This window comes from Peromyscus californicus, unplaced genomic scaffold (assembly GCF_007827085.1).
Source record: "Peromyscus californicus insignis strain IS unplaced genomic scaffold, ASM782708v3 Scaffold_6__1_contigs__length_162567912, whole genome shotgun sequence".
In the NCBI taxonomy this organism is placed as follows: Eukaryota; Metazoa; Chordata; class Mammalia; order Rodentia; family Cricetidae; genus Peromyscus; species Peromyscus californicus.
In genome coordinates, this window is record NW_026294584.1 from 127468177 (window position 1) to 127492447 (window position 24271).

Genomic DNA, 24271 nt, shown 5'->3' on the forward strand with positions numbered 1-24271 from the left:
ATACTTACTAATAGTAGATATCAAATCTTGAAACCTTTCCTTAGGAAAGAGTGGGTTTTCCAGTCCTCGGAAATACAGTTTTAAAACACCAGCGACTGAATTGATATCTCGCTCATTTTGGTCGTCCACGAGGGGGTCTTCACCTGTGTGGAGACAATGTTTTAGGCTGGTGAGAAAAGGCAATCTCTCTCCAATATTGGAAGATACTCTGTTGTCAGGTGGAATAGGAGGTGACCTGGCCAGCCTGGACAGGAGAAAAAGAGGATGAGACAAGTCTGAGAACATGCGATCCTCAGTCTTGGCATGTTTTAAATTTCCTATTAGAAAATGTTCAAATCCTCAGAAAAGGGATAAGCATCCAATCATAAATGTCTATCACCTTTTACTCTCCCCTTTCTTGAGTTTTCTCTTTATTATATACACCATGGCTCAAAGATCTGAGAACTTTTGACATCATAACACATTTCTCTTAAGGATCAGCATATTCTCAGCTAACAATAACTTTATCTAACTCAAGAAAGAGACGATCCCTCCAAAAATAACATCGCACACAGCCCACATTCAAACCCCACCCACTAGGTCTGTCATGAAATTTTGTTTTCGAAATAAAAGCACTATTCTGAGTTCCCACAATTCATTTAGGAGTTGGTAGTTGTTCTTTCTTTCTTTCTTTCTGTTTGTTTGTTTGTTTGTTTGTTTGAGACATGGTCTCCATGTAGCCCTGGATGGCCTGGAACTTGGGATAATCCTTCTGCTTCTGCTCCCAAATGCTGAGATTTCAGGCGTGTGGTTTTATATGTATAAAATAAACACCAATGTTCTTTGAGTGCTAAGTTTGTGTTTGATGATGTAGTCCTTTCTGTCTCATAGAAGACAGAATTGCCTCATAATCCGGCTTTCTCTTATTTTCCTCATGACGTGATTCAGGTTGACTACTTTGGGCAAGAATACAGAGACACACATGCCATATGTGCCCTGCTACTGGTGACAGAACACCAGGTTAAGGGGTTAGCTTTTTTTTTTTTTTTCTTTAAACACCACAAAGGTATTTCCTTTGTGTAACAAACGTGAGACCTGTGAAGTGAGACTTGAAGTCCTGGCCCTTTATGCCTGCCTGAGTCCCAGTGCAGCACGACACAGCCCATGGAGTCAGTCTCCAGTCTTGCCTTGTTACCCTAGGAGCTCACTGATTTGGTCAGCCTGGCTGGTCAGGGAGCTCAGACAGCCACTTGTCTGGACTCCCCAAAACTGGGGTTTCAGAAACCTACTGCTGCTCCTGGCTTCTACATAGATGCTGGGCATCTGAACTCAGGCCCTCAGCCCCTCAGCCCCCCAAAGTTTCTCAGAGAGAAGGCCCAACTTTAACCCTTTCCCTCACACCGTACACAACACCATTTTCTTTAGTCTGACTTGCCTGCTGTGTTTCCTCTATAGCAGATAAGCAAATACACGTACATTCATCCCTCCCTACTCATACGCTACATGTCTGTGGATTCAACAAAAGCTAATGAAGATATTTTGAAGAAAAGATTGCTTCTGGGAACCAGGGAGATGGATCAGTGGGTGGCTTGCTGCACGGCATCTTGATCCCAAGCATCCATATAGAAAGACAGATGTGGTAGTGTGTGTAATCCAGCACTGAGGAGGGGTAGACAGGAGAGCCCCTACAGTTCTGAAGCCAGCCAGTCTAGCCAATCAGCAAGTTCCAGATTCAGTGAGGGGCTGGGTCTCAAACATATAAGGTGAAGAAGGAAGACACTTAATGTTGACTTCCGGCCTCCATGCAGGCGCGCACACGCACACACACACCCCGAACACTCGAGATCCTGCCTGCACTGAACGCATGCAAACTTGTTTTTTGTATCTCTTCCCTAGGCAACAGTTTAACCACCACATATGGTGTTTCCATTGCATTGAGCATCGTGAGTCATCTACAGAGGATGGGTGGATGTGCCTGCTGTGTGTGTGTGTGGGGGGGGGGGGGGTCAATAAAAATCCGACATTTCAGAAATGCCCTGAGCACTGTTGGTTTTCTGTCTTCTAGGGTGGTTCTTGAGCCAGCACTCTAAGGATGGGGACGGCTGTCTATGTTCTTTAGACCCTTACTTCTTACATAGAATGCCATTCACTCCTTACGTAAACTTGTTCCTTAGTGTCAGAAAATTCTGGAAATCTCTCCAAATTACTTCCCAGAAGTCTTCTCTCTCTCTAATGGTGGTGAAGAACCCTGTTACATAGGGAGGCCATGCTTGACTCCCTTGACTTCTTACAGGTCTACATTTAACTTAATATTTAGATTATTAATTATTTATTTAGTTATTTGTACGTATATAAGAAGGCACACACCTGGAGGTCAGAGGACAATTTGCAGAAGTCAATTTTTTCTACCATATGGAACCCAGGAATCAAACTTGGGTCATTAGGCTTAGAAACAAGTGCAATTATCCATTGAGTCATATCACCAGCCCCACATTGACTTCTTTAAGTCTCCTGCTGTGGTAAACACTGCCATGGTGAATACCCTGCATGTGTGCATTTGTATTTGTGGAGGCAGGTCTCTTCTCAGTTCCTGGAAGTGGGCACACTGGGTCATCTTGGGTGTGGTTCCTCACCTATAATCAAAGCCCTCTCATGGGGCCATACCTTTATACTCCTGCTAATGACAACTTCTTGAGAAGGCTGTCTTCTCCAGCTCTGCCCAAGGCATATTGCCAATCTCTCGAATTTTTGTCAGTTGGATGGGAAAATATGGCATTTCAGAGGAGTGGCTCTGCAGCTTAACTGAGGACTGCTAAGCTGCTCTATTACTGGGAATTTTCCTGGGGGAAGTGAAAGGAAGCAGAGAATAATCTAACACCTCCCTGAAGGTGTTGAGGGAGGTTTGCACTAACAGCCAGAATACCTGGCAAGCCATGAACAGATCTGGTACCCAACTTGGATCTCTTTCCTCTGCTTTCAGAGGAAGTGGACATGTGTCAGCGGCAGCCTCTTCTAGTCACAATGAGTTGAGTGCCAATCAGAGAAAGTCTTCTCCTGTTCTGTACTGGGGCTTGCAGCTTATAGAGCATGAGCCAGAGATAGCTCCCATCTGCCCTGAATAAGTGTATGTGGCAACCCAAACACTAGTGTTTCCTAGGTTAACCTCTCAGATGTCCCCACCAAGGAGGTGAGAATGTTTCTCCCATAATACTTTCTTATGGGGAAGGAAGAAAGAACACATTTAAACATAACTGCTTTATTAACATGTTAATTTTCTATGTGTATATACACAGACCTATACATGCATGCATACACACACACATTGTCATCATTATCATCATCATCATCACCATCACCATCATCATCATCATCAGTTCTTGCCTGTCTCCCAGAAGGCACTCCGTCCCTGAATGGAATTACCCTGGTGTTCCCTACCATCAGTCCAAACCTCCGGTCTTCTGCAAGACCAGTCTATCTGGATCAGGAATGACAATTCAAAGCTGAAGAACATGTAGATGATGGCTTTATCTAGAAGGAGAAGGAGAGCTAATGTTCCAGGTAAGCCTGATGGAAAGCTATGTCCCACTAACGAATCCTAGCGGAGGACTGAACTCCAATGCAATATGTCTTCCCAAAGAACAAGGCAGCTGGGAGAGGGAGAATCATTGTGGAATGAGAGAAGGAGAGGAACCAACTGCAAATATGGAAGAAAACAGAGAACTTTTTGTTTCTTTTTTCTCTTTCTCCTTCCTTCCTTCCTTTCTTCATCCTTCCTTCCTTCTTTCTTTCTTTTTCTGTGGCTTTGATGTGGGTCAGGAGATTCCCACTAGATGGGGACCCAAGCCTTGACAAGAGCAGGGAATCCTTTTCACTCACATGTCAGCTCTACACGGTACCCAAGCAAGCGGCAGGAAGTGCTGGCCTCAGCTGGGAGCTGGGGAAAGGCTGGGGTTGCCCATTGCCACAGCTCACCAACAGAGAAAGAGAACACAGGGAAAGGTTGGGGTGAGGTCCTGCCAGGGTGCCAGTCCTCCCCAAGGAGCACACCGGAGAATGCAAACAGGGAAGGTTCTAGAACAGTGTTCTGTCCATTTACAAAACTGAGGATCGAGGTCACCGTGGTGTCGAAAGGGGTGAGGAGTAGATTCTGGCCTGTCCCATCAGTGACATCAGGAGAGGTCGGGGCAGTGAGGCATGACACTGACTTCCTGGCTTTGCACATGTTGTTCCCTTGGCTTGGATGCCTTCCCTTCCCTTTGCTTCCCTTGGCCCTCTGCGTCAAGCCTCAGCTGAGGCACTTCCTCCCTGGAAGCCATCCCTGGCTCTTCTCTCCTTTCCTCCATGCAGTCAGGATCAGGGGCTCCCATACTAACCAGTATTCACTCCATTCTGGCTCAGACGCACCATCTGTTTATTAACCTGGCCTCCCCATTTGTAAGGACAGTTCTGCTTGGATTGTATTTCCAGGCCCTGGTCCATGGTCTCCTACAGTGGAGGGTTTGCTGCATGCTTGCTGAGTGAACAAATGACTGACAGCTGCTAAAAGCAGCAGCATTCGGGGGCCTTCTGGTGTTAAATGCCCAGCATCCTGGAATGTTCTCCAGTGATAAAGCTTCTCTGTCCCCTAGGAGGCCACTGGGCACCACAGCCAGTCAGATTTGCTCTCAATTCCCAAGACTGCAGACTGCTTCCTCTACCCTGAAGTCGGACATGCTCTATAGTAGAACTGAGGGTCTGGTAGATAGAGGCTTCACACCTTCAAGGAAGATAATAAATGTGGGAACTGGATGGGTGCAAGTCTCACAGGGACTTGCTCAGAGCTCTGCCAATGGCATCACACCATACACTCCTAAGCCAAGGAGGCTCCCATAAAAACAGATAAGAAAGTGCCTGCTAACCAGACCTGGAGAAGCTGAAGCAGGAGGCTCACAAAGAGTTCAAGGCTATGAAGCATGCCCCAGCCAGCTGAGTATCAAGAAAGGAAAAGGGAAAGGATGCATTTTTCTTATTCACTGCCCACTGGGATGGGATGTGCTGCTGGGACATGGTTCTGGGATCAGAGTCCTCAGCATCAGAACCACGCAGAGAATAAGGAAATAAGTCAGAATGAGGAGGGACGTACTACCTGTCTTTCCAAAATGGCATGAAACTGGATGCAGGGATTCAGTCTGGGTTGCCTGCTACCCAGCTCTTCTTCCTGTCCCTGAACTGAGGATGTGGGATGACCAGCGTGGGGCTTGGCTCGAGAGCCGGGGATTGAGATGTCTGAATGTGTTTTCTTGACTAAAAAGGCCTGGATTTCCAGTTCTACTGTGCAGCAAGCTAGGCACTGTGCAGGTGAAGGAGGACATTTGAGAAGTGAGCCTCTCATGGCACGGTGGGTCCTTCCTTTTCAGGGACACTGCCACTAGCCACCTGTCCTCGTCAGCAAGTCTGAGGCCAAGGGAGGCTGTACTCGGTCAATCATACGTGCCTGTCCTGTCCTTACCACCTCTGTGTCTTATCCTCGATTAAGTGGGAACTTGGAGGGGGACAGGAAAATGCAGGGTTGATTCCTCCTATTGTGTAAGCTGCCAAGAACCAGTGTATTGGAAAAACAAAGAACTGGGTCGTTCTAGAAGCCACTCTCCATCTCCCAACTTTCCTAAGGTGTAGTTTCCTTTATACACAGAAACATGCCAAACTTCCTTCCAGGGTCTTCCTCCCAGACACCGTTGTAAAGCCCACTGGAGAGTTACCAGTAAGCAGTTACAGCTCAGGATGAGTATCCTTTATCCATCAACTTGACACAGCTAGAGTTACATGGGAAGAGGAAATGTCTCCATAAGATTGACCTTAATTAGTGATGGATGTGGGAGGGCCCAGCCCATTATGGATGATGCGACCCCTGGTAGAGGTGGTTCTGGGTTGTATAAGAAAGCAGGCTGAGCAAGCCAGTCTGCAGCATTCCTCCAAGCCTCTGCTTCAGTTCTGACTCCAGGTTCCTGCTTTGAGTTCCTGCCCTGATTTCTCCCAGTGATGGAGTGTGACCTGAGAGTTGCAAGCTTTCCTTTCCTCCTTTCCTCCCCAAGCTGCTTTTGGTCATGGTGTTTTATCACAACAATAAAAACCCTAACTAAGACAACAGAGTATGGGAGGCCCAGGGTGGTACCTCATGCCTGCAATTCCAGTAGGCAGAAGGTTCAGGACTTCAAAATCTGCCTTGGCTATGTAGTGAATTAGAAGCTAACCTGGGCTATCTGAGTGAGACTCTATCTCAAAACATAACGAGAAGCAGGCTGGGAAGATGGCTTAGTTGATGAAGTTCTTGACATGCATAAGGACTTGAGTTTGATCCCCTAAATCCATCTGTGTGAAAAATAAAAAGCAATCAAAATGTACAAAAATATAAATAAATAAATAAATAAATAAATACGTAAGTAAGTAAGTAAGTAAGTAAAACCCAAACCAGTCAGGCACAGTGGCATGCCCTTGAAATCCCAGTACTGAGGAGGTAAGGGCAGTCAGATCTCTGGGGCCAGCCATTCTATCCTAGTTTATGAGCTCTAGGCCAGTGAGATATAACCTGACTCAAAAAACAAGGTAGGCAGAACGTGTGAGATAACGCCTCTGGCCTCCACAAGCCATATGCTTTGCACATTCAAACACACACACACAAACATACACACCACACTCACAAGTGCATATGTATACCTGTACATACATGTATACTCACACAATCATGTAAACACACACAGTGTGTAGAAAGTCAGGTCTCCCACCTGTAATCTCAGCATTTGGAAAGTAGAGACAGGAGTATCAGCAAGAGTTTAAGGCTAGTCTAGACACTATCTCAAAAATAAAGTAAAATGAAGCAATGAAAGTATCAAACACTAAAATGGGCGGGGCCCAGAAGCTTTGGGATTTTAGAATTTGGGTGTCTTGGAGTGAGAGCAAGTATCCACATAAGAATCCACCTGAGTTGCACACACAGCCTGATGGTTCTTTGACAAGGTATCATTTGTGTAGCTGCGTCTTGGCTGTGTCTGGCCCACAAAGTCAAGTGTGGAACTTTCCACTTGTGTGTTACATCAACGCTTAAATGTGTGGACGTAGAACGTGGGATTAGCAATGTTCAGCATGTGGTAAAAGGAAAAGGGAGAAGAGCTGGACACTTAGAGGAGAACTGTTGAAAGGATCTTGGGGTTTGCCAATTTCCACGGCGCAAACACTACCAATATGGCTATTTCCAGCTACCGTCACTGTGTCATGGGATACAAAGTGAAGAAGAATATGAGCACACAGCTCTTGAAAGCCACTCTGGGACCAGGGCCCCTGTGCACCACTGGCTCTGAGCCCTGTTAACCCTGGCTTCTCCTGCCTCACAAGCTTGAGACGGTCAGTCCATACTCACCTCTCTCAAAGGAATTCTTGATGTCATTGACTTCAACTTGAGACCCTGGAACTCTGAATATTCCCTGCTGCTGGAGTCCTAAAAAAGAAATAACAACACAAGCAAACAGTACATGTAAATAACACAAGGCCTAGAGTTCATCTGGCTCCTGGAATGACTGGCGGTTCTCTCCCATGCTTATCTCTTTCTCCTTCCATCTTTTATAACAGCCATTCCTGGTGACAGCTCCTAGCTGAAACCCCAAGCGAGCATTGACAATGAACTACAGCTGGCCCCAATACTCAGACACGTGCAGAGTTTCATGTCTGTGAACTTGCTCCTGGTTCTGAAGGAAAATGCTGCCAACTACTCCTCCCCTCCCACTTGGGTAACTTCTTGTCTTAAGAAAAGCTAAACTTCAGAGTACATCCTGACCTGGGACTGGGGAGTCAGAGGGTTGGAGGCACAGCCCAGGGGCAGAGTGCTTTGTCTTGTGGATACTAGGCCCTGGGTTAGGTCCCCAGCACCAAAAAATAATAAATACAATAAACTGGTTAGCTGGGCAGAATTGCTCATATTATAGTCCCAGCATTATCAAAGCTGAAACTGAGGCAGGAAGATTTTTCAGAGTTCAAGGACTGCCTGGGCTATAGAATAGCACCCCTTTCCAAGAAAGAAAAAGGAAAGGGCATGGACTCAATATTAAAGAGCAGCCACGCTGCTCAAAGTGGAGTCTGACAGGTGGAGCTGTGAGGACCTAACAGCGACCCACACAATTGCAGGAATCAGAGGACCCGCCTCTTTCAAATGAAAATGACTGCAGACTCTGGGTACCTTTCCCTGTCTCGGTTGTTTTGGATAGAACAATTCTTCATGCTACAATTTATTGTTTCCCCTTAAAGGTAAGGGTTTAGTGGACATTGGCATGGGCATGCTATGTGCTTTGGTTGTTGGTTTTTTTTTGTGTGTGTGTCTGCTTATTTAAGCCTTTTCCACCAAGGCTAGCCACTAGATGGCCAGGCTGATACCAACAGCTTCGAAATTTTCTTCATGTGTCATGCTTACTGTTAAACAAGGTATGCACCTGGATATTTAAGTTGTGACATGATGTGTCCAGGCTAACCTCAAACTTACAAGGTAGCCCAGGCCAGCCTCCAACTCCTGGTGATCCTTCTGCCTCAGGCTCCCTAATGCTGAGATGGCAAGCATACATAATCACTTTTGAGTGTGGTTTTGTTTAGCATTTCTACCACCCCAGAATCTTCTCCCACTCTTCTGGGTCATTAGCCCTAACCACCCCACTGCCCTTCCTTCGGCCTGCCATTCCCCATTCTCCCCACCCCAGTTGCATGGCTGCTTTCCTTGGGGTTCTTCTCCCACTTCAGTCAAGCAGCCTACCCTCCAAAGTCACCATCTATCCTCCTTTTAATTAGTTTCATGGCCGTGTCACTATGAGACATTATATTATAGTCTACCATATCCATGAGCTACTATGTTTAGTGACTCAACTAACAGCAGCTTGGAAATTCAAGAAAAAGTTGCATCTGTATTAGACATGTATAGATACTGTTTTACTAGTCCCCAGACAACATGATTATTTCCATAGGATTTGGTCCTATCTGTCTCTCTGGGTGGCTTACTGTCTATGGGAAGATTATATGGGTTATGCGTAAAAGCCACAGTATTTTATACAATGGACTTTGGAGTCTGCTGATCTGGAGGTCTGCAGTGGTCCGAGATCTAATCCCTAGAGATGCTAACGGGTGACTACACTTCTTTTCCTGCTATGGACTTCCTTGTTCTGAGACTGTTACCCTGCAGGGATGACATGGTACTTGTTTCTACTGCTCCTGCATTCCTCACAGCCAAAATGGAGCCTGTTATGTTTTGAGGTGACTGAGTAAGTTAAACACAAGTTGCCTTCTGGTAACATCATGGTTAACTAATTCCCAACACCATTCCCTTCATGGCGCTTACAGCGTATCAACCCGAATGACTCTGAGTGAGGACAGAGCTGAAATAGTCCTTCTGTCCATGCCATGTGTGCTGGGCCCCTCACACAACCTTCCTTCTCCCACCCCGGACACAGACATGCAGACTCCAAAGACAGTGCTCCAGGTACCAGCCATTCTCTGGAGCAGAGCGAGGACAGGAAGTCTTCTAGGATGACGGAGACTATCATTTTCCCCCAGAACAGTCCAGCACCTGTTCCACAGTGAACTGAACACAGTGAGCTGAGATGGCACTTACCATATAAATTGATGAATCGAATACAGCTCTCAACTACCAGTGGTATAGCTTGTCCTGAATCCTTAAGAAAGAAAAAAAATGTGAGTTCTATCAGGCTTGGCATCCAACCACAGGCAAAAGACATCACAAACATGATGATCAGGTCAAGCCAGAAGATTAGTACCACGTGATTAGTAGGAAAACAAGCAAGGAACTGCTAACTCTAGTCTCCGGGAATAGTTACTGTACAGCCTTTGGTTAAGTGCAGAAGAAGGAAGGCCTAGGCTAAAGTCAAAGAAATGCTCTCTCTTCTTACCCAGCTTGACAGGCACACTGGGGGCAGGAGAGATGGAAGCCAGTGTGTGGAGGGGGCTGCAGTCTGAGCTTGAAGGATGGCCTGACTTCTCCCACCTCCACTTTGCCCAAGCTCAGCATCTTTTCCCAGGGCTTGGGGACGAAGAGGCAGGATCAATACCTCTCTCTATTACTAAGGTGTCTCATGTCAGAACACATTGTGGGTGAGGAAGGCCTGGCCCTTACAAGCCCTGTGAGGCTCTAAGAAGGGAAGGTGAATCTTATTCATACTGTTTCAACTTAAATACCCAGGTACATATTTTGCTTAACAATAAGCATGGGCATGGTATGTGGAGAAGTTCTAGAAGAGTTAATATCAGACATTGGCTATCTGGTGGCTAACCACAATTAAAAAGGCTGAATAGGATGTAATTTAAATAGTTGTACCTAGGATGTGAAAGGACATTCAATTACACCTTTCTAGATTAGTCTACAGTTCCTAGTTGGGCAAGGGTCAATTTTCTTTCAGGGTTCTAAAGCTGGGTGACCTGTTGTTACTTCAGGTCACATCATGAGTACCATTTAAAACACAAAACAAAGCTTTCTTTTAAAAGGGCCACATGAAGTCACTAGCCTCCCCAGAAGCTAGTAACTTGGTGGGCTCCTGGCTCCGCCACACCCCCCACCTGCTGATGCTGCATCTGGGGGTTGGATAGGAGACAGGCCCACCAAGCAGCAGGGCACGTGGACCTCGCTCTAAAAGGCATCCATCTACTAGTTGCATGGGGCTTGTGGGCCTATCTAGTAAATACCTGGTTCCTGGTTCGAGCATTTCTTCTTCCTCTGATAACAAAAAGAGAAACAGGCAGCAAAGCAGGAGAAAAAGAAAAGATTATGCAGGAGTAAGATCAGTTCGAGTGTGCAGATCCTTCAGAGTCCGTGAATGCCAAAATGCAATGGCAGCCAGCAATGGGCCTGGGGCATTTGCCCGATAGCCTGCCCACGGGGAGGGGTCTCAGCCTTGGGGCCTCCTAGGACTTCTGGAGCAGTCCCCAGCCAGCCTTCTAATAGGCGGCCTAGCCTCTTTCCCAGATATCAGCGATGGAGGGGCCTCTTTCAGTCCTTGTCAAAATGTAGGAAATGTGTTTCAACCTCATTCTCAGATCCATGTCTAGTTTCTCCTCAACACAAGGCATTCACCAATGAGCAAGAGTCCACTGAAGACCTACAAGGTTAGCCTATCTGCCCACAGAAGGGATCCTTCATGTCTATTCCAAGCTGTCTTAGAATTCACCTCTGGAATGTTCATTCTTGGACTGATACTCTACTTCACAAAATCTCCTTAGACATGATCCAGCAGGTTGCACCAGATTCCAGACTCCAAACACACCCAATACCTTCATAACCTTCTCTGGGTGGAAGCGTGGTTCTGCTCCCCTTCCCAATCCTTTACTGTCACCCTGGCACCAAGACCCTCTAGGAACACAGAAGCTGGGAAGGATGAGGAGGGAGAGAGTAAGTTGGAACACCTTTGCAACCTTGAGGGTGCACTGAAGTCTTTCTTCCCACATTGGGAGTGTCTGCCCGATTTTTCTGGTCATGTGGGCAGTGACTTGAGGGTCTAGGTGGGAGCTGAGTCACACCCAAGCTCAGTGAAGGAGCCAAGTTGACTAAAGGGACATGTGACTTCTTGGGGCACAATATGTCCAGTTTTGCCATCTCAACAATTGGGATCTGAGTTGCCATGATGTCAGCTAAACCCACATGACTTCCAGAACCCAGCAATAGCCTGGTCCAAAGGGACTCTAGATGGTGTCCTAAAATGAAAAATAGATCAGGCTTTCACAGTGCCAGGAGTGTATCAGCTCATTCTATGCTCTCCTAAACTCACAGGGTAGAAGATTACTCTCATTTTATAGAAGCAAGATGGGGACTCTCCACCAACCCCACAGGTGGACCTTCTAGGCATTACCATGGACTTTTAATATAAATGGAGTCTCCTTAAGTCTGAGAGGATAAAAACACAAGGGTTTTGGGTTTTTTTAAGGGCTTGTCTCAGGTAGAGTCCAGGAAGTTCATAAGTCTGACTCCAAAAATACTTCTCCATAATTGACTTGGAGCTCCTCTCTTTGTTCTGCTAGGGCATTACAATCCCAGCAACACAGTGGGATTATTTGACCAAAACTCTGTCCATAGGCCTGTGTTTTCAAAGCTGAGGACTCTGTTGTACGTTCAGACATATGAAGGTGTGTGTGTGTGTGTGTGTGTGTGTGTGTGTGTGTGTGTGTGTGTGTTCCTACGTATGTATGTATGTGCCAAAGGTCAACCTCATAAGTCATTCCTCGAGCACCAGCCACCTTGACTTTGAACTTTCTAATTAGGCTAGGCTGGCAGCCAGAGAGCCCTTGGCATCCATCTGACTCCCTAGTGCTAGGATTCCAAGTGTGTAGGGATTGAACTCATGGCCTCATGCTTGCATGCCATGCCTTGTAATTACCACGCCATCACCTCAGCCCTGTAGGGGACCAAAGTATCCATTCTAACAGGAAGTTTTGGCACCAACGATAAAGGCTGCGTAACAGGCTCTAAAGAAGATTAGCCAAAACGCCATTGGGCCATAGTGATGTGGTAGAATAGTAAGATGGCTTCCCAAAGTAACCATCTGAAGGGGCAGACAAACACGGAGCTGAATAAGGTCTAAAGTGTCGGTCAGGTGCACTGTCAAGTTGCTTTATTGTCACACTAGGAAGATAGTGAGTTCCACTAAAGATACGACTTTGAAATAGTGTCAAATAAGAGTCAGTTTCTTCCATGTATACTAACTGATCTTCCATTTCCAGAGATCAGAGACACTCGGGGGAGGAGTCCCCATCTCAGATCTCATTGCATCTTTCCCTCCTTCAGGGACCCCTTCTGTCCCGATCCTCTCTTTATTTCCCGCCCCCTATCTTTCCAAGCCCCTGGCAAGGCCACCTGGGCCCCAGCTCACAGCTTTTCTTGCTCTGAATTGCAACAGCATGTTCCTGTGGGACTTCCCATGTGCCTCTCCTGCACTCTTGGCCCTGTGCTAGGCTCTGTAAAGATGGGAAGTGATCAGCCAGCTCCTTTGCAGCCTGGAGAGTGGCTCAGCCAGGAGCAAGGGTGAGTGAGAGGGAAGCACAGGGGAAGACAGAGGCTGATGAAGAAACAAAGCACTCTTCTGACACAGCCCCACCTGCCATGACCCACTGAGTGACTCCCTGTGAGTCACACAGTTCCTGAGGGACCTCTAATTTGGGGCCCTCAGTCCTCTGAGGCATCCTAAGGCATCCCCCACTGTCCCTGTTCAGAGGAAATCTCTTCTTCTCTTTCTCTAGCTCTTGTGCTGTTCTGAGGACTCAGTCTACAGGCAGAGGTAGTCCTTTAACCTCGGATGGCCCTGCCTACCCGACCCATCCCGGGGCTGACTTCTGCATGTCTGTAGCCCTTCTCTGTCCGCCAGGTCTGGCTGCACCCTGCCAGAGGCCAGAGGCCAGAGGCCAGAGTCCTGGTGCATGGGGTCAGCCCCTGTAACTCCAAAATCATGACTGATGCCATGAGACTCTACCCTTCCCTACCTACAGTAGTCCTCTTTTCTGCAGAAATTGTCTTCATTGGCTAGTGGTGGGCTTTCAAACAACTGGCGATGATCTCCCCTCCCTTTTCCCCAAGAACACATCTTGACTCTAACACCATCTTTGTCTTGTTCAGTTTGATCCTGAATGCCTTGATCTTATACCCACTGAGGGTAGGGACAGGAAAAATTAACTCGCTTAGCTGAGACATTCAAGTTTTAACTTCAGCTCAATGTCAAGGGTTAAGCTAACACTTAGGACTACCTCAACTCTACTCCCACCTTTCAAAGCAACTACCCAAAGCCAAATTCAGTGGGAGAAACTCTTCTTGTGAGAACTCCACGGCTTCCCATGCTCGTAGATAGTTAGCTAACAAAGGGTAGTTGTCTTGTATGGAAACCCACAGGGGCTCCCTTGGTGCTGTTCTCAATCAGTCTCCTATTGTGGGAGGAGGGAGTGAAGCTGAGTGATGGAGTTTCCTCAGCTGCCCTTCAGGTGTTAGGACTGCAGCCCCTGCAGCAAATGAGGCCAGCTGGCTGGGACCACTGTGCTGACAGTCCACCTCCTTTGTGCCTACATGATCAGACCCCTCCCCTTACAGCTGAGGTGAATGGCCATGCAGGGACCACTAGTCAGAAGCAGAGTTCTCCAACGGAATGCCTCACGGAAGCCAAGAACAGACTACAGTGAGAAGCTAGCTCCGTGGGGCCTGGCTAAGGGCTGACGGCTGGAGCTGGAAGGGACAGGGAGAAGAGAGGCTGCCATTACTTTGGACTCATTCGCGGACTCTACGGCTCCCCAGCAAGTACCTTAATGAATGCTTCCATACTGCCGTTAAAGAGTTTATGGCTATACACTGAAAGAGGCCTAGGTCTCCTCATTTTCTGTGGTTTAGGGGGAAGACAGGGGGGCCTAGGGGAAAACGGAACAAAAGAAATCAAGAAAGCAACCAACATAAACATACCACTGGGAGAGATGCTCTTCAAACCCACAACTGGAGGAAAACACAAAACACAGAGGGGAGCCTCTGGACCCCAACACACTGGTTTCCCATGTTCCATCTGAAGGCCTCCGGATGTTTTAGATCTTAGTTTACCACAATGCCAAGCAGGAGCAACACTCACAAAACACAAATGCATTCTACGTTCTCGGGGGATGGGATGAATCCAAGAAGCTCCTGCAATGCCAACCAGAGGATGGCATCCTGCAGACCAGATGAAGGGGGTCAGGGGAGAGAGGTGTCATCTGTAGTCCAAGAAAGCAAGAGACTTTCGAACATAACCAAGAGGGTTAATTTTCATAATTTTGGCTTAAATCTATCACCAAGGCCCAACTCCCAATGCACTGGGGGCATTGTCTTCCTAATGCCTCTTGGTATTTCAAAAGCATATGACTCATGTTTATTGCATAGATCTGAGAGCCAGACAGCTAGATGCCAGGAGGCAAGCTGCAGCTTCTTTAGGATCTGTAGGTGGCCTGGGATGTTATTATCCCACTCATCAATCAAGTACATTTTTGATTGGAGCATTGTCAAATCCATTATCACACTTAACCCGGTATCTTCCCATTACACATGGTTCTATCTACAGAAAGGAAGGCCCAGAGAGAGCATCAGTCAGACATACCTCCATTCCCCTTCCCCTCCAAGTTCAGGTTTTTTTTTTGGGGGGGGGTTGTTTGTTTGTTTTTTTAATTTCAAGTCATGGACATGGCACTGGGACACCTTGTCATTTCTAATGGCAGACTCATCTGTCCCATTAGTCCTTGTCACAGGGGTCAGGTTGAAAGTGTCTTGCTTTGCTTTCAGATCTCTGTTCCCTGTGTTCTGCTGTTATCCACAGGGAGGGGAAACCTTATACCACAGTCCATGAGGAACAATGAAATGGCCATAGACACTAGACCTGTGTCCACAGTTGCTCGCCATGCATAGGCCTGGGTTGGCTTATTTGCTCATTTCACTACATAAACTGGCCTGACTCAATGCTGCCGGCTCTCAGAGAGAAAGGCTTTAGAAAGATAGGGGGAAGCACCCTCACCAAACAAGGCAGTTCATTTTCAAATGGTTTGCTTCAAACTTTAGGAGCAACAGGTATATACTCAGCCAGGCAGATAATAGTCATATATGAGAAGCAAAAACCTTCCCCAAGTCTTGATTGATTGCTATATATGGGCAAGAATCTTCTGTATGTTTGTTTCTGAGACAGGGTCTCATGTAGTCCTGTCCAGCTATGTAGCTGAGTATGACCTAGGTTTTATGTGGTGTTAGCAATTGAAGTCAGGGCCTCATGCATGCTAAGCAAGCATTCTATCAACTAAGGTGCATGCCCAGCTCACAGGCAAGAATCATACGGACTTTAGAACCAATGCATGAATGAGGGTTGCCCTGCCTCTCTCCTGTGGATTTATTGTATTCATGTCCTTTAGCAGTCCAGCCATGCAGGACAATCTAGTCAAGTCCTCCTGGGTGTTCAAGTGTTGAGCAAAGGCTGCTAACTCCAGGACATGCATGGGCAAAGACACAGTTGAGTCCAAATAGCATGCCACCCAATCAAGAAAACCAAAAGAACAGCACAACCAAAATTCTGAAGAGAAACAACAGGCAAGATTATCTCCAGCCCATCTTGGATCTATGTGGATTTGGTTAGCTAAGTCCATGTCATTGCCTTTAAAAATGCATTACATCTTTTTTTTGAGGATGTGTGAAAACAGGGAGGGGGACTTGCATACAGTAGATCTGCTTTTGAGTTTTCAAGTGTAAAAGCCAAAAAATGATTGTCAGAAATGTGACACAAAGCCATAGGATCCAAATTTAGGGATTAAGAATAAGGAGGATACAATATCGCCTTTTGTTTTTGTAATGTTTTGGACTTCAGGGTCACTTCTTTATCTCACGTTGCAGGATCAACCTCCTCAGCAGCCTGGGCGGCAAAGGAGCCCACAGAGATTAAGGAACTTGCCCAAGGCCACACAGATGGGATCCGTCCAGAGCTGGGAGCCGAATGTAGTTCTTCCTGCTAGAGGCTCCAGCACGGGGATGAAGTTGAAAGAGTGATTTTGCCAACTGTCTATTAAGCTCTCGCGGCCGGCCAGAATGGGGACCTGGCATAGGTACTGAAAATACAGAATCAAGAGCTCCAGGGAACCCAGGTGCAAGGTTTTCATAAAAGAACTCACAGGGGTTCCTGTTTTTTTTTGTTGTTGTTGTTTGTTTGTTTGTTTGTTTGTTTGTTTTGCAGAGGAGAATAAAAGGAAATAAGTGTAGAGTATGCTTCCCCGTTTTTCCTGCCAAATCCAGAGTGTAAAAGAAAATGAAGTCGCAATGGTTAGTCCCTTTGTCCCCCCGTGGTGCACTGGAATCTCTGACAAGGAAACATAGCTATCCCAACTATGAATGACATCAAACCGGTATCGACTTACTGGAACGCTGGGTGGGACACAAAGTGGGGAGGGTGGGGGCAGCTCAGCCAGGGGAAGTGGGGCAGCCTAAGCCTTCCATCTCTTCTGCTGCTCAGTTGCAGAGCAAATAAAAAAAAAAAAAGGAAAGAAAGAAAGAGAGAGAGAAGCCGGGAAGACAGGAACAGAGAAGACCACAGAGGGGGAGGGAAAGGAAACCAGAGACCAATGTCCCCTTTCTGCCTTTCAGCTGGGAGGAAAATTAGCATCTGCTGGCAACACAGGCGTGGCCTCAGAATTAGTCTGTGACACAAAGTGAGTGATTAAGAATTTCCCCTAAACATCCCAACAGATGTGGGCGTCAATATCCAAAATGGTGGCAGTACTGATGCTCAACAGCAGGGGGGCTCTTGGAAACTGCAGTTGGATGTGCACTGAGCTGTATTTGATTGGCCATGACATCACCCAGCTCCCCTCTAATCAGGACTAGAGCCTCTTGTCAACCTGGTTAAGGAGGCCAACCTCTCTTCAAATCACAACGATTAACAACTGGTGTTTACATCCCACTTTGCCATGTTTAGCAGTTCTTCAAAATATATTAGCACATCTGGTCAGCCTGAATCCCAGGGCTGTGATGAATTGAGGGCATTAAAAAAATACAGCTCTTAAGTGTGAGAAAATGGCCATTTAAACAGGGGCAGAAGCAACTTGGCTGAGGGAGCCTGCTCTGATGATGGCCCCAGATGACCCTGACTGTGTCTGAGAATCTACAGTTGGCACAGCCAAGGTGCGGGGACATTACCAAGGACCTCTGAGACTCATTTTAAAACCACTTTCAGATTGAACAATGAGGTCCACAAGTTTAATAATGAGCCAGAAAGTATCTGGCTAGGTCTGAAATTTAGGACAGGACGCCTAAGTGGGAGGTCTAGCAACCTGAACTTGGGTTTCCCAGGCCCTAGGCCAAAGCAGGTGAGAAAGATATATATATATATATATCTTGGACTTTCCAGGGTTGAGGGATGAGTCTGAGACTGGGCCAAGAGATATATTATGGCCCCTGCCCCCATCATTTCACTGGAGCAAGCTCCTTCTGGCTGTATTTTGGAGATTAAGAGGCAGCGAGCCATGGCGTAATTCATCCCACTTTGGTGTAAAACAGCTTCTGTCCTCTGAGGACTATAGTAACATTCTCTTACCAGAAAAAAATAGTAACAAATTTGGGTTCTTCAAGAGTGGCCTGCCCATCTGCTGTTCCACATGTGGGAGGGTCCTTGCCTGTGAATCATCTCCATGTTCCCAAACTGCCTGGGCCCAGATAAACAGCTGGATTCCTGGAAAGCCCTAAATCTCCAGGTCCAATATATTAAACTCCACAGCTTCCCAAGCCTTTGCCACGCCTACTTGCTTCCCCAAGAGCAGGGGAGAGTTGAAGGGTCATCTTTGCTCTTGCCAAGTAGGACAGCTTTTCAGGATTCTGAGCCATTAGGAAGAATTGATTTGGAAGGAGATAATATCATTGAGTCACTGAGCCCTACTACATGAGGTAAAAAGTAGCTCCCAACTAAAAAGTAGCCACACATGATAGAGGGCAGACCTCCGGGCCACTGCTAGATTCATGGTGAAAACTCAGATGCCAGGGCAGTGCTGGCTGCTTAGGCATCTAAAGCCTATGAAAGGCTGAAAGCTGCTGAGTGAAAGTGTTCACTGGCTCTGGTGTGCTCAGGGAAAGCACAAAGGGAGATGCGGAAAAAGCTAGAAGGAAGCATGAGTTGCCTATATGATTGGCCTCGCCAGTCCATCCAGTTCCCACTGAACTTCAAGCCAAAGTATGATGGGCAGTGCGGGCGGAGGGGGGAGTGTAATCTGGGCACACATCCATGTGTATGCAGCATGCGCGTGGCCATCTGTGCACACTATCAGCCAACTGCAAAGCCTTTGCAACTGAGTTCCCAGGCTGGACCTGGACCACCTATAGGGAAGTTTGGGCAGTGGCCATGTAACATATCCAAGAGAAGAAGACAGCCACCCTGTGGCCTGTGGCCTCTGCTAGTGCCTTTAGACACCCTGGGATCCACTACCCTCCCACCGGACAGGGCATCTCCTGCTGTCCCAAAGCAGCTTGGAAAGCCCCCTCCTTGTGGCGAGCCTGCTGGAGCATGGCTTTGCCGGTCTAAAGCGAAAACAAGCAAGGCTGCCTCAGTAGCCACCGTACCCTCCCCCATCACCCCAAAGCCCCCAGAGGTGGTGAAAACTATCCAGCTTCCCTAATTCCCGAGAGGCTATCTTCAGCTTATACATCTACCCACCCACCGCATCCTCTCAGACTTCAGGCAGCCAGTACAAGGGCACAAGATTCCCCAACTCTCACCTGGTTGTGCCGCACTCTGCTCTCTCCCCTGGGGAAAGAAAACAAAATTGCATGTTGATGTTTAGTTGGCTTTGATTGTGGTTTTAACCAGAGAACTTTCTTTCCCTTAAAACAACAATATCAGAAAGATCTCACATGCCCATCTACAGTCCTTTATTCCTGCCTCCTGCCTCAGGCAACAGCTAATCTCCCTGTTTCTGCAGGTTTGATAGGCATTTCATAGAAAAGAAACACTCTCCTTGTGATTTCTCTCCTGAATCTGGCTTCTTTAGCTTACCATAATTTATCTGCAGTTCATCCATAGGTCATGATTCAGTAGTACATTTATTTTTATGGTTGAATAATATTCCATTGTGTGGACAGACCACAGTTTCCTTACCCACCTGTTGTGTAACAGGTTCCTCAGAGTTTGAAGCATTGCATCCTGTAGGGAAGCTCCTTAAGCAGGAAGGTAAACAACTCAAAGTACTTTCAGGAAGTCCCTGAAACTGAATAGATTCACTAGCCAACTCTCCCCTCTCCCGCCCACACCCTGGCCAAAGTAAATATAAAAGCTGAGAGTCCCTCTTAGACTGGAAGACAAGCTGCAAAGGAGACTTGATTGAGACCATACCAGCTGCCTGAAGAAGCAGAAACCAGCAGAGCTCCCTGGAAGAGGTTTAGACCAACTGAGGCACCTGGAAAGGACACTCTAACTTGTTGAGCTGCCTGAGAGCTGTACAGTGTGCTCCAGGTTTCCAGCTTTGTGACCTCTTCCCTGAGCTGGTGGTGGACCTTGTCGATGCAGCTGTTTTTGAGTCATTTCTGCTCCTGTAAGTAACCCCTCACCCATATTCCTATTAGTAACCCCAATAAAACTCATGGTTCACCAAGTCGGACTTTGGTCTGCTATGGTATCCCTATATGGGGTAAGTCACACAACGCTGCCCCCCAAGGATCTCATACTTTCAATGTTCCCCCAAATGCTCTTCCCATGTCCCCAAACTATTCCTATATAAGTCTTCGACATTTCCATAAGTGACCCCCTCACCTGACCACTTCAATTGGAAGTCAGAGAACAGCTCTTCAGAGCTCTCTGCCCTTCTTAACTTCAGTGGCCCACTCCCCTCCATCTCAGCATCACCATCTCAGCTTACTTCCCTCTATCTCAACCTCACCATCTCGGTCCACTCCCCTCCATCTCAACATCACTATCTCAGCTCACTTCCCTCCACCTCAGCATTACCATCTCGGTCCACTTCCCTCCATCTCAGCATTACCATCTTGGCCCATTCCCCTCCATCTCAGCATTACCATCTTGGCCCACTTCCCTCCATCTCAGCATCACCATCTCAGCCCACTCCCCTCCATCTCAGCATCACCATCTCGGTCCACTTCCCTCCAACTCAGCACTGCCATCTTAGCCCAGGTTCCCATCATCTCTAGCTGGAGTACTTGCCTTTAAAGTGGAATATTTCACTACAATCTATTCACAATCCAGCAGCCAAAGGAATAGCTTTGAACAGAATATGTCACATCTTCCTCTTGCTTTCTAGAGCCCACTGTCACACGTGGAATAGAACACAAGCCTCATACTCTGTATCCATAAGCTCTTCAAGCTACTGTTACATGTACATAGACTCCTTCCTCCTTTGGCCTTGAAGCCCCTGCCACAGAGTCCTTCTGCTAGGTCCCTAGCTTGTTTTCAGGGCTTATCTTGCCCATAACATTTGAAGGGCTGCCTCTTGCTAGCCTTTTGCATCTCAGCTGAAAAGGAGGATCCAGAGGAGAGCTTCCTCCATCTGAAGTAGACAAGGGTTTCCCCAGAGTTCCTCTGTCCACACTGTCTTCGACTACAGCTTCACTTGTTTACTGCCAGCCTGTTGTCATTAAAAAGTACCATGTTCTATGAGAGACTCACATCTGTTCACCAGGAGAGGTGGTGAAGAACAGGTCTCAGGTAGCCCAGGCTGGCCTCAATCTCACTATATAGCTGACACTGGCCTTGGACTCCTGACCCTCCCACTCTCACTTTCCAGGTGCTGGATTACAGGCATGCACCACCATGCTCTTAAAACTCCTAAAGGGATAGGAGATGCTGGGTTGATAGAAGTGCCCGAGTCCAGAGTCCCAGCACACACTTAAAATCTAGGTATGGCAGCATGTGTCTGGAGGCCCAGCACTGGAGGATGGATACGAGAGGCCCATGAGCCAGCCAGCCTAATGAACAGCAAGCTCCACGTTCAATGAGAGATTCTGTCTCAAAAGAGAAGTGGAGACCATACTATGCTGATCTCTGGCTTCCAAACATGAATGCAAAAGCAAATGTGCCTGCACACACATATGCACATGCTGTGGAATGCTGTTCTGTATGCTGCGAATGTATGTTGCTCTGATTGGTTGATAAATAAAATGCTGATTGGCCAGTAGCCAGGCAGAAAGTATAGGCGGGATAAGCAGACAAGGAGAATTCTGGGAGGAGCAAGGCTGAGTCAGGAGACACCAGCCAGCCACAGAAGAAGCAAGATGACAAGGCAGAACTGAGAAAAGACACCAAGCCACATGGCTAAACATCGATAAGAATTATGGATTAATTTAAGTGTAAGAGCTAGTCAGTAATAAGCCTGAGCTAATGGCCGAGCAGTTATAATTAATATTAAGCCTCCGTGAGATTATTTTATAAAAGGCTGTGGAACTGTGGGTGAGAGATTTGTCCCAATCTAAGGCCAGGCAGGACACAGGGAAACTTCCAGCAACATGCACACACACACACACACACACACACACACCCCTTTGCTAAATACCAAGGTTTTCAATGTTGTTTGGCACTAAGTATGAACTCATTAAAGGTTTATTGAGTGGGTAAGTGAAGGAAGAACCCCTCTGCCTTCAAGATGCTCCTTGAAAAGTGGCTATAATAGCCTATAAACAAGGGCATCCTGAAATAGGAGAACAAGTGTCACAACACCAGTGTACACAGAATACCATCCCCAGAACAACACACAAGCAAGGAGATCAGAGCGGGCAGAGTAACTTGCTCCAGTCCCTGATAAAGGGCAGTTTAGATTCCAACATAGGTTGTCTGACTTTACCTCTGCAAACCTGGTTCCACCCACACAAACAGGTAGAGGAAAGCAGATATTTACAGTAGAATTTGACTCAACCCAATGCCTTCTAAAGGTGGTACTTAGTTTTTAATAGTATCCCTTCCTTCTGGGCTATAGGGACCCCTTATCTTAGAAGACCTCCCTAAGTAGGAATGGAGTGCTCAAAACAAGGAGATAAACAGCATCTCCTTCTCCCACAAAACTGCATTGACAATGCAGAGGTCCAGGTCCTCATACAAAATTTTATCAAGTCACTGTGTGATCTGCACAGCTCACTGTCTTTCTTTGGGCCTTGACATCATCAGTTACATTATCCATCCAGGCACTATGGATGCTCACATCTATTATCTACCCAGGAACTGTGGACGTTTACATCCATGAGTTTCACTTGCTGAACAGCAATAATAGGGATTTGTTCCCCGGCACATCGATGTCTAAAAATGACCCCCATTTCCACAACACCCTGAGGAGAATAAAACTCCCCCACCTGAGGTCCTTTAAATCAGTGCTGCCAACATAAATGTACTGCAAGTCACAATTTCTAGAAGCCAAGGAGCAAAATAGCAAAGTAAAACAGGCAAGGTGAATTCAGTGCCTGATGATTTAAAATTGTATCCTGCTTGACCCAAGTTATCAAAATATTGTCATTTGTGTGTGTGTGTATGGTGTGTGTATATACATATATATGTTGTAGAATATTATTTTAAGGTGTGCTACATTTGTTTATGCTTTGTAACATCTTAATGATGCAAAGATGTGTTGCATTCATTTATGTTGCATGTATTTAACTCTGTGAAGCTGTGTTGCTTTGCCTGTCTAAAATACATGATGGTCTAATAAAGTGCTGAACAGTCAATTACAAGGCAGGAGAAAGAATAGGAGGGGCTGGCAAGCAGAGAGAATAAAAGAGGAGGAGAAATCTGGGAGAAAAAGAAGGAAGAGCAAGAAAAGGAGAGAGGACACCAGGGGCCAGCCACACAGCCAGCCACAGAGTAAGAGAAGGAAGGTATATAGAAGCAAAGAAGGAAAAAGCCCAGAGGCAAAAGGTAGATGGGATAACTTAAAGTTAAGGGAAACTGGCTAGAAACAAACCAAGCTAAGGCCGGGCATGTATAATTAAGAATAAGCCTCCATGTGTGATTTATTTGGGAATTGGATGGTGGGTCCCCCAAAAGACCAAAGAGCCCCCAAAAGAGAAAAAAAACCCAACAACATATATATGTATATATGTATACACACACATACATCAGTATCAAGCAAGATACTTTATATTCTCTTCCCTGTAAGCTAACTCTTCAGATTTTGTTCATTCTGCTCATCTCAATGAACATGACCAATCTGTGTTTCAAGTGTTCAGTGGCCAATGTGGTCCAAGGCCTTCACCTTGGAGATACAGCTCTAGATAGAATCTGACTCAATATCCGTATAAAGTTTTTTTGTTTGTTTTACTGTTGTTGATGCGGGGATGTGGGGGCAGAGTCTCATGTAGCACAGGTTAGCCTTATTATTTGATGGAGGATGGCCTTGAACTTTGGATCCTCTTGCCTCCACCTTCCACAGGCTAGGATTACAGTAGCTGTTTTTATGCTGCCTTAAGTATTGAACTCAGGGCTTTGTGCATGGTAGACAAGCATTCTACCAACTAATCCCCAGCCCATGCTGTTTATTTGTTTGTTTGTTTGTTTGTTTTTAATAAAGAGCCTAAGCATGTTTTTCCCCTATAGAAAGCAAGGCAGTGTAGGGACAGAGAGAGGAGTGTTGGGGGATAACCTGAGGTCTGACTCAGGGAATAAACTGACTTTGTCCCTCAGTCCCTGACCAGGGCTAACTGCAGAGGGTTAAATTGAAGCCAAGGACCCAAGCAGGGGAGAAGTCAGGTAACGCAGACACATTTGCTCTCTTTCGTTTGCTCCTGTGTCTGGGATCTGCTGCATATTCTCTGAGGCTCTGGTTT

At 46.6% G+C, this 24271-nt stretch overlaps 1 protein-coding gene across 7 annotated transcripts in view; it reads right to left on the bottom strand.

Annotated features, from left to right (window-relative positions):
* Positions 1-24271, bottom strand: part of Srgap3 (SLIT-ROBO Rho GTPase activating protein 3) — a 256828-nt gene that overhangs the window by 23551 nt on the left and 209006 nt on the right. For 5 of the 7 annotated variants that reach the window (XM_052720873.1, XM_052720870.1, XM_052720868.1 and 2 more), the window contains exons 11-15: positions 19232-19259; positions 14277-14379; positions 9602-9662; positions 7373-7450; positions 9-143 (exon numbers count right to left, since the gene is read on the bottom strand). In XM_052720873.1, coding sequence (XP_052576833.1) covers positions 9-143; positions 7373-7450; positions 9602-9662; positions 14277-14379; positions 19232-19259 — 405 coding nt within the window. Of the gene's footprint in view, positions 1-8; positions 144-7372; positions 7451-9601; positions 9663-10686; positions 10718-14276; positions 14380-19231; positions 19260-24271 lie in introns of all 7 variants that reach the window. The other 2 variants (XM_052720872.1, XM_052720871.1) reach the window with 1 other exon arrangement.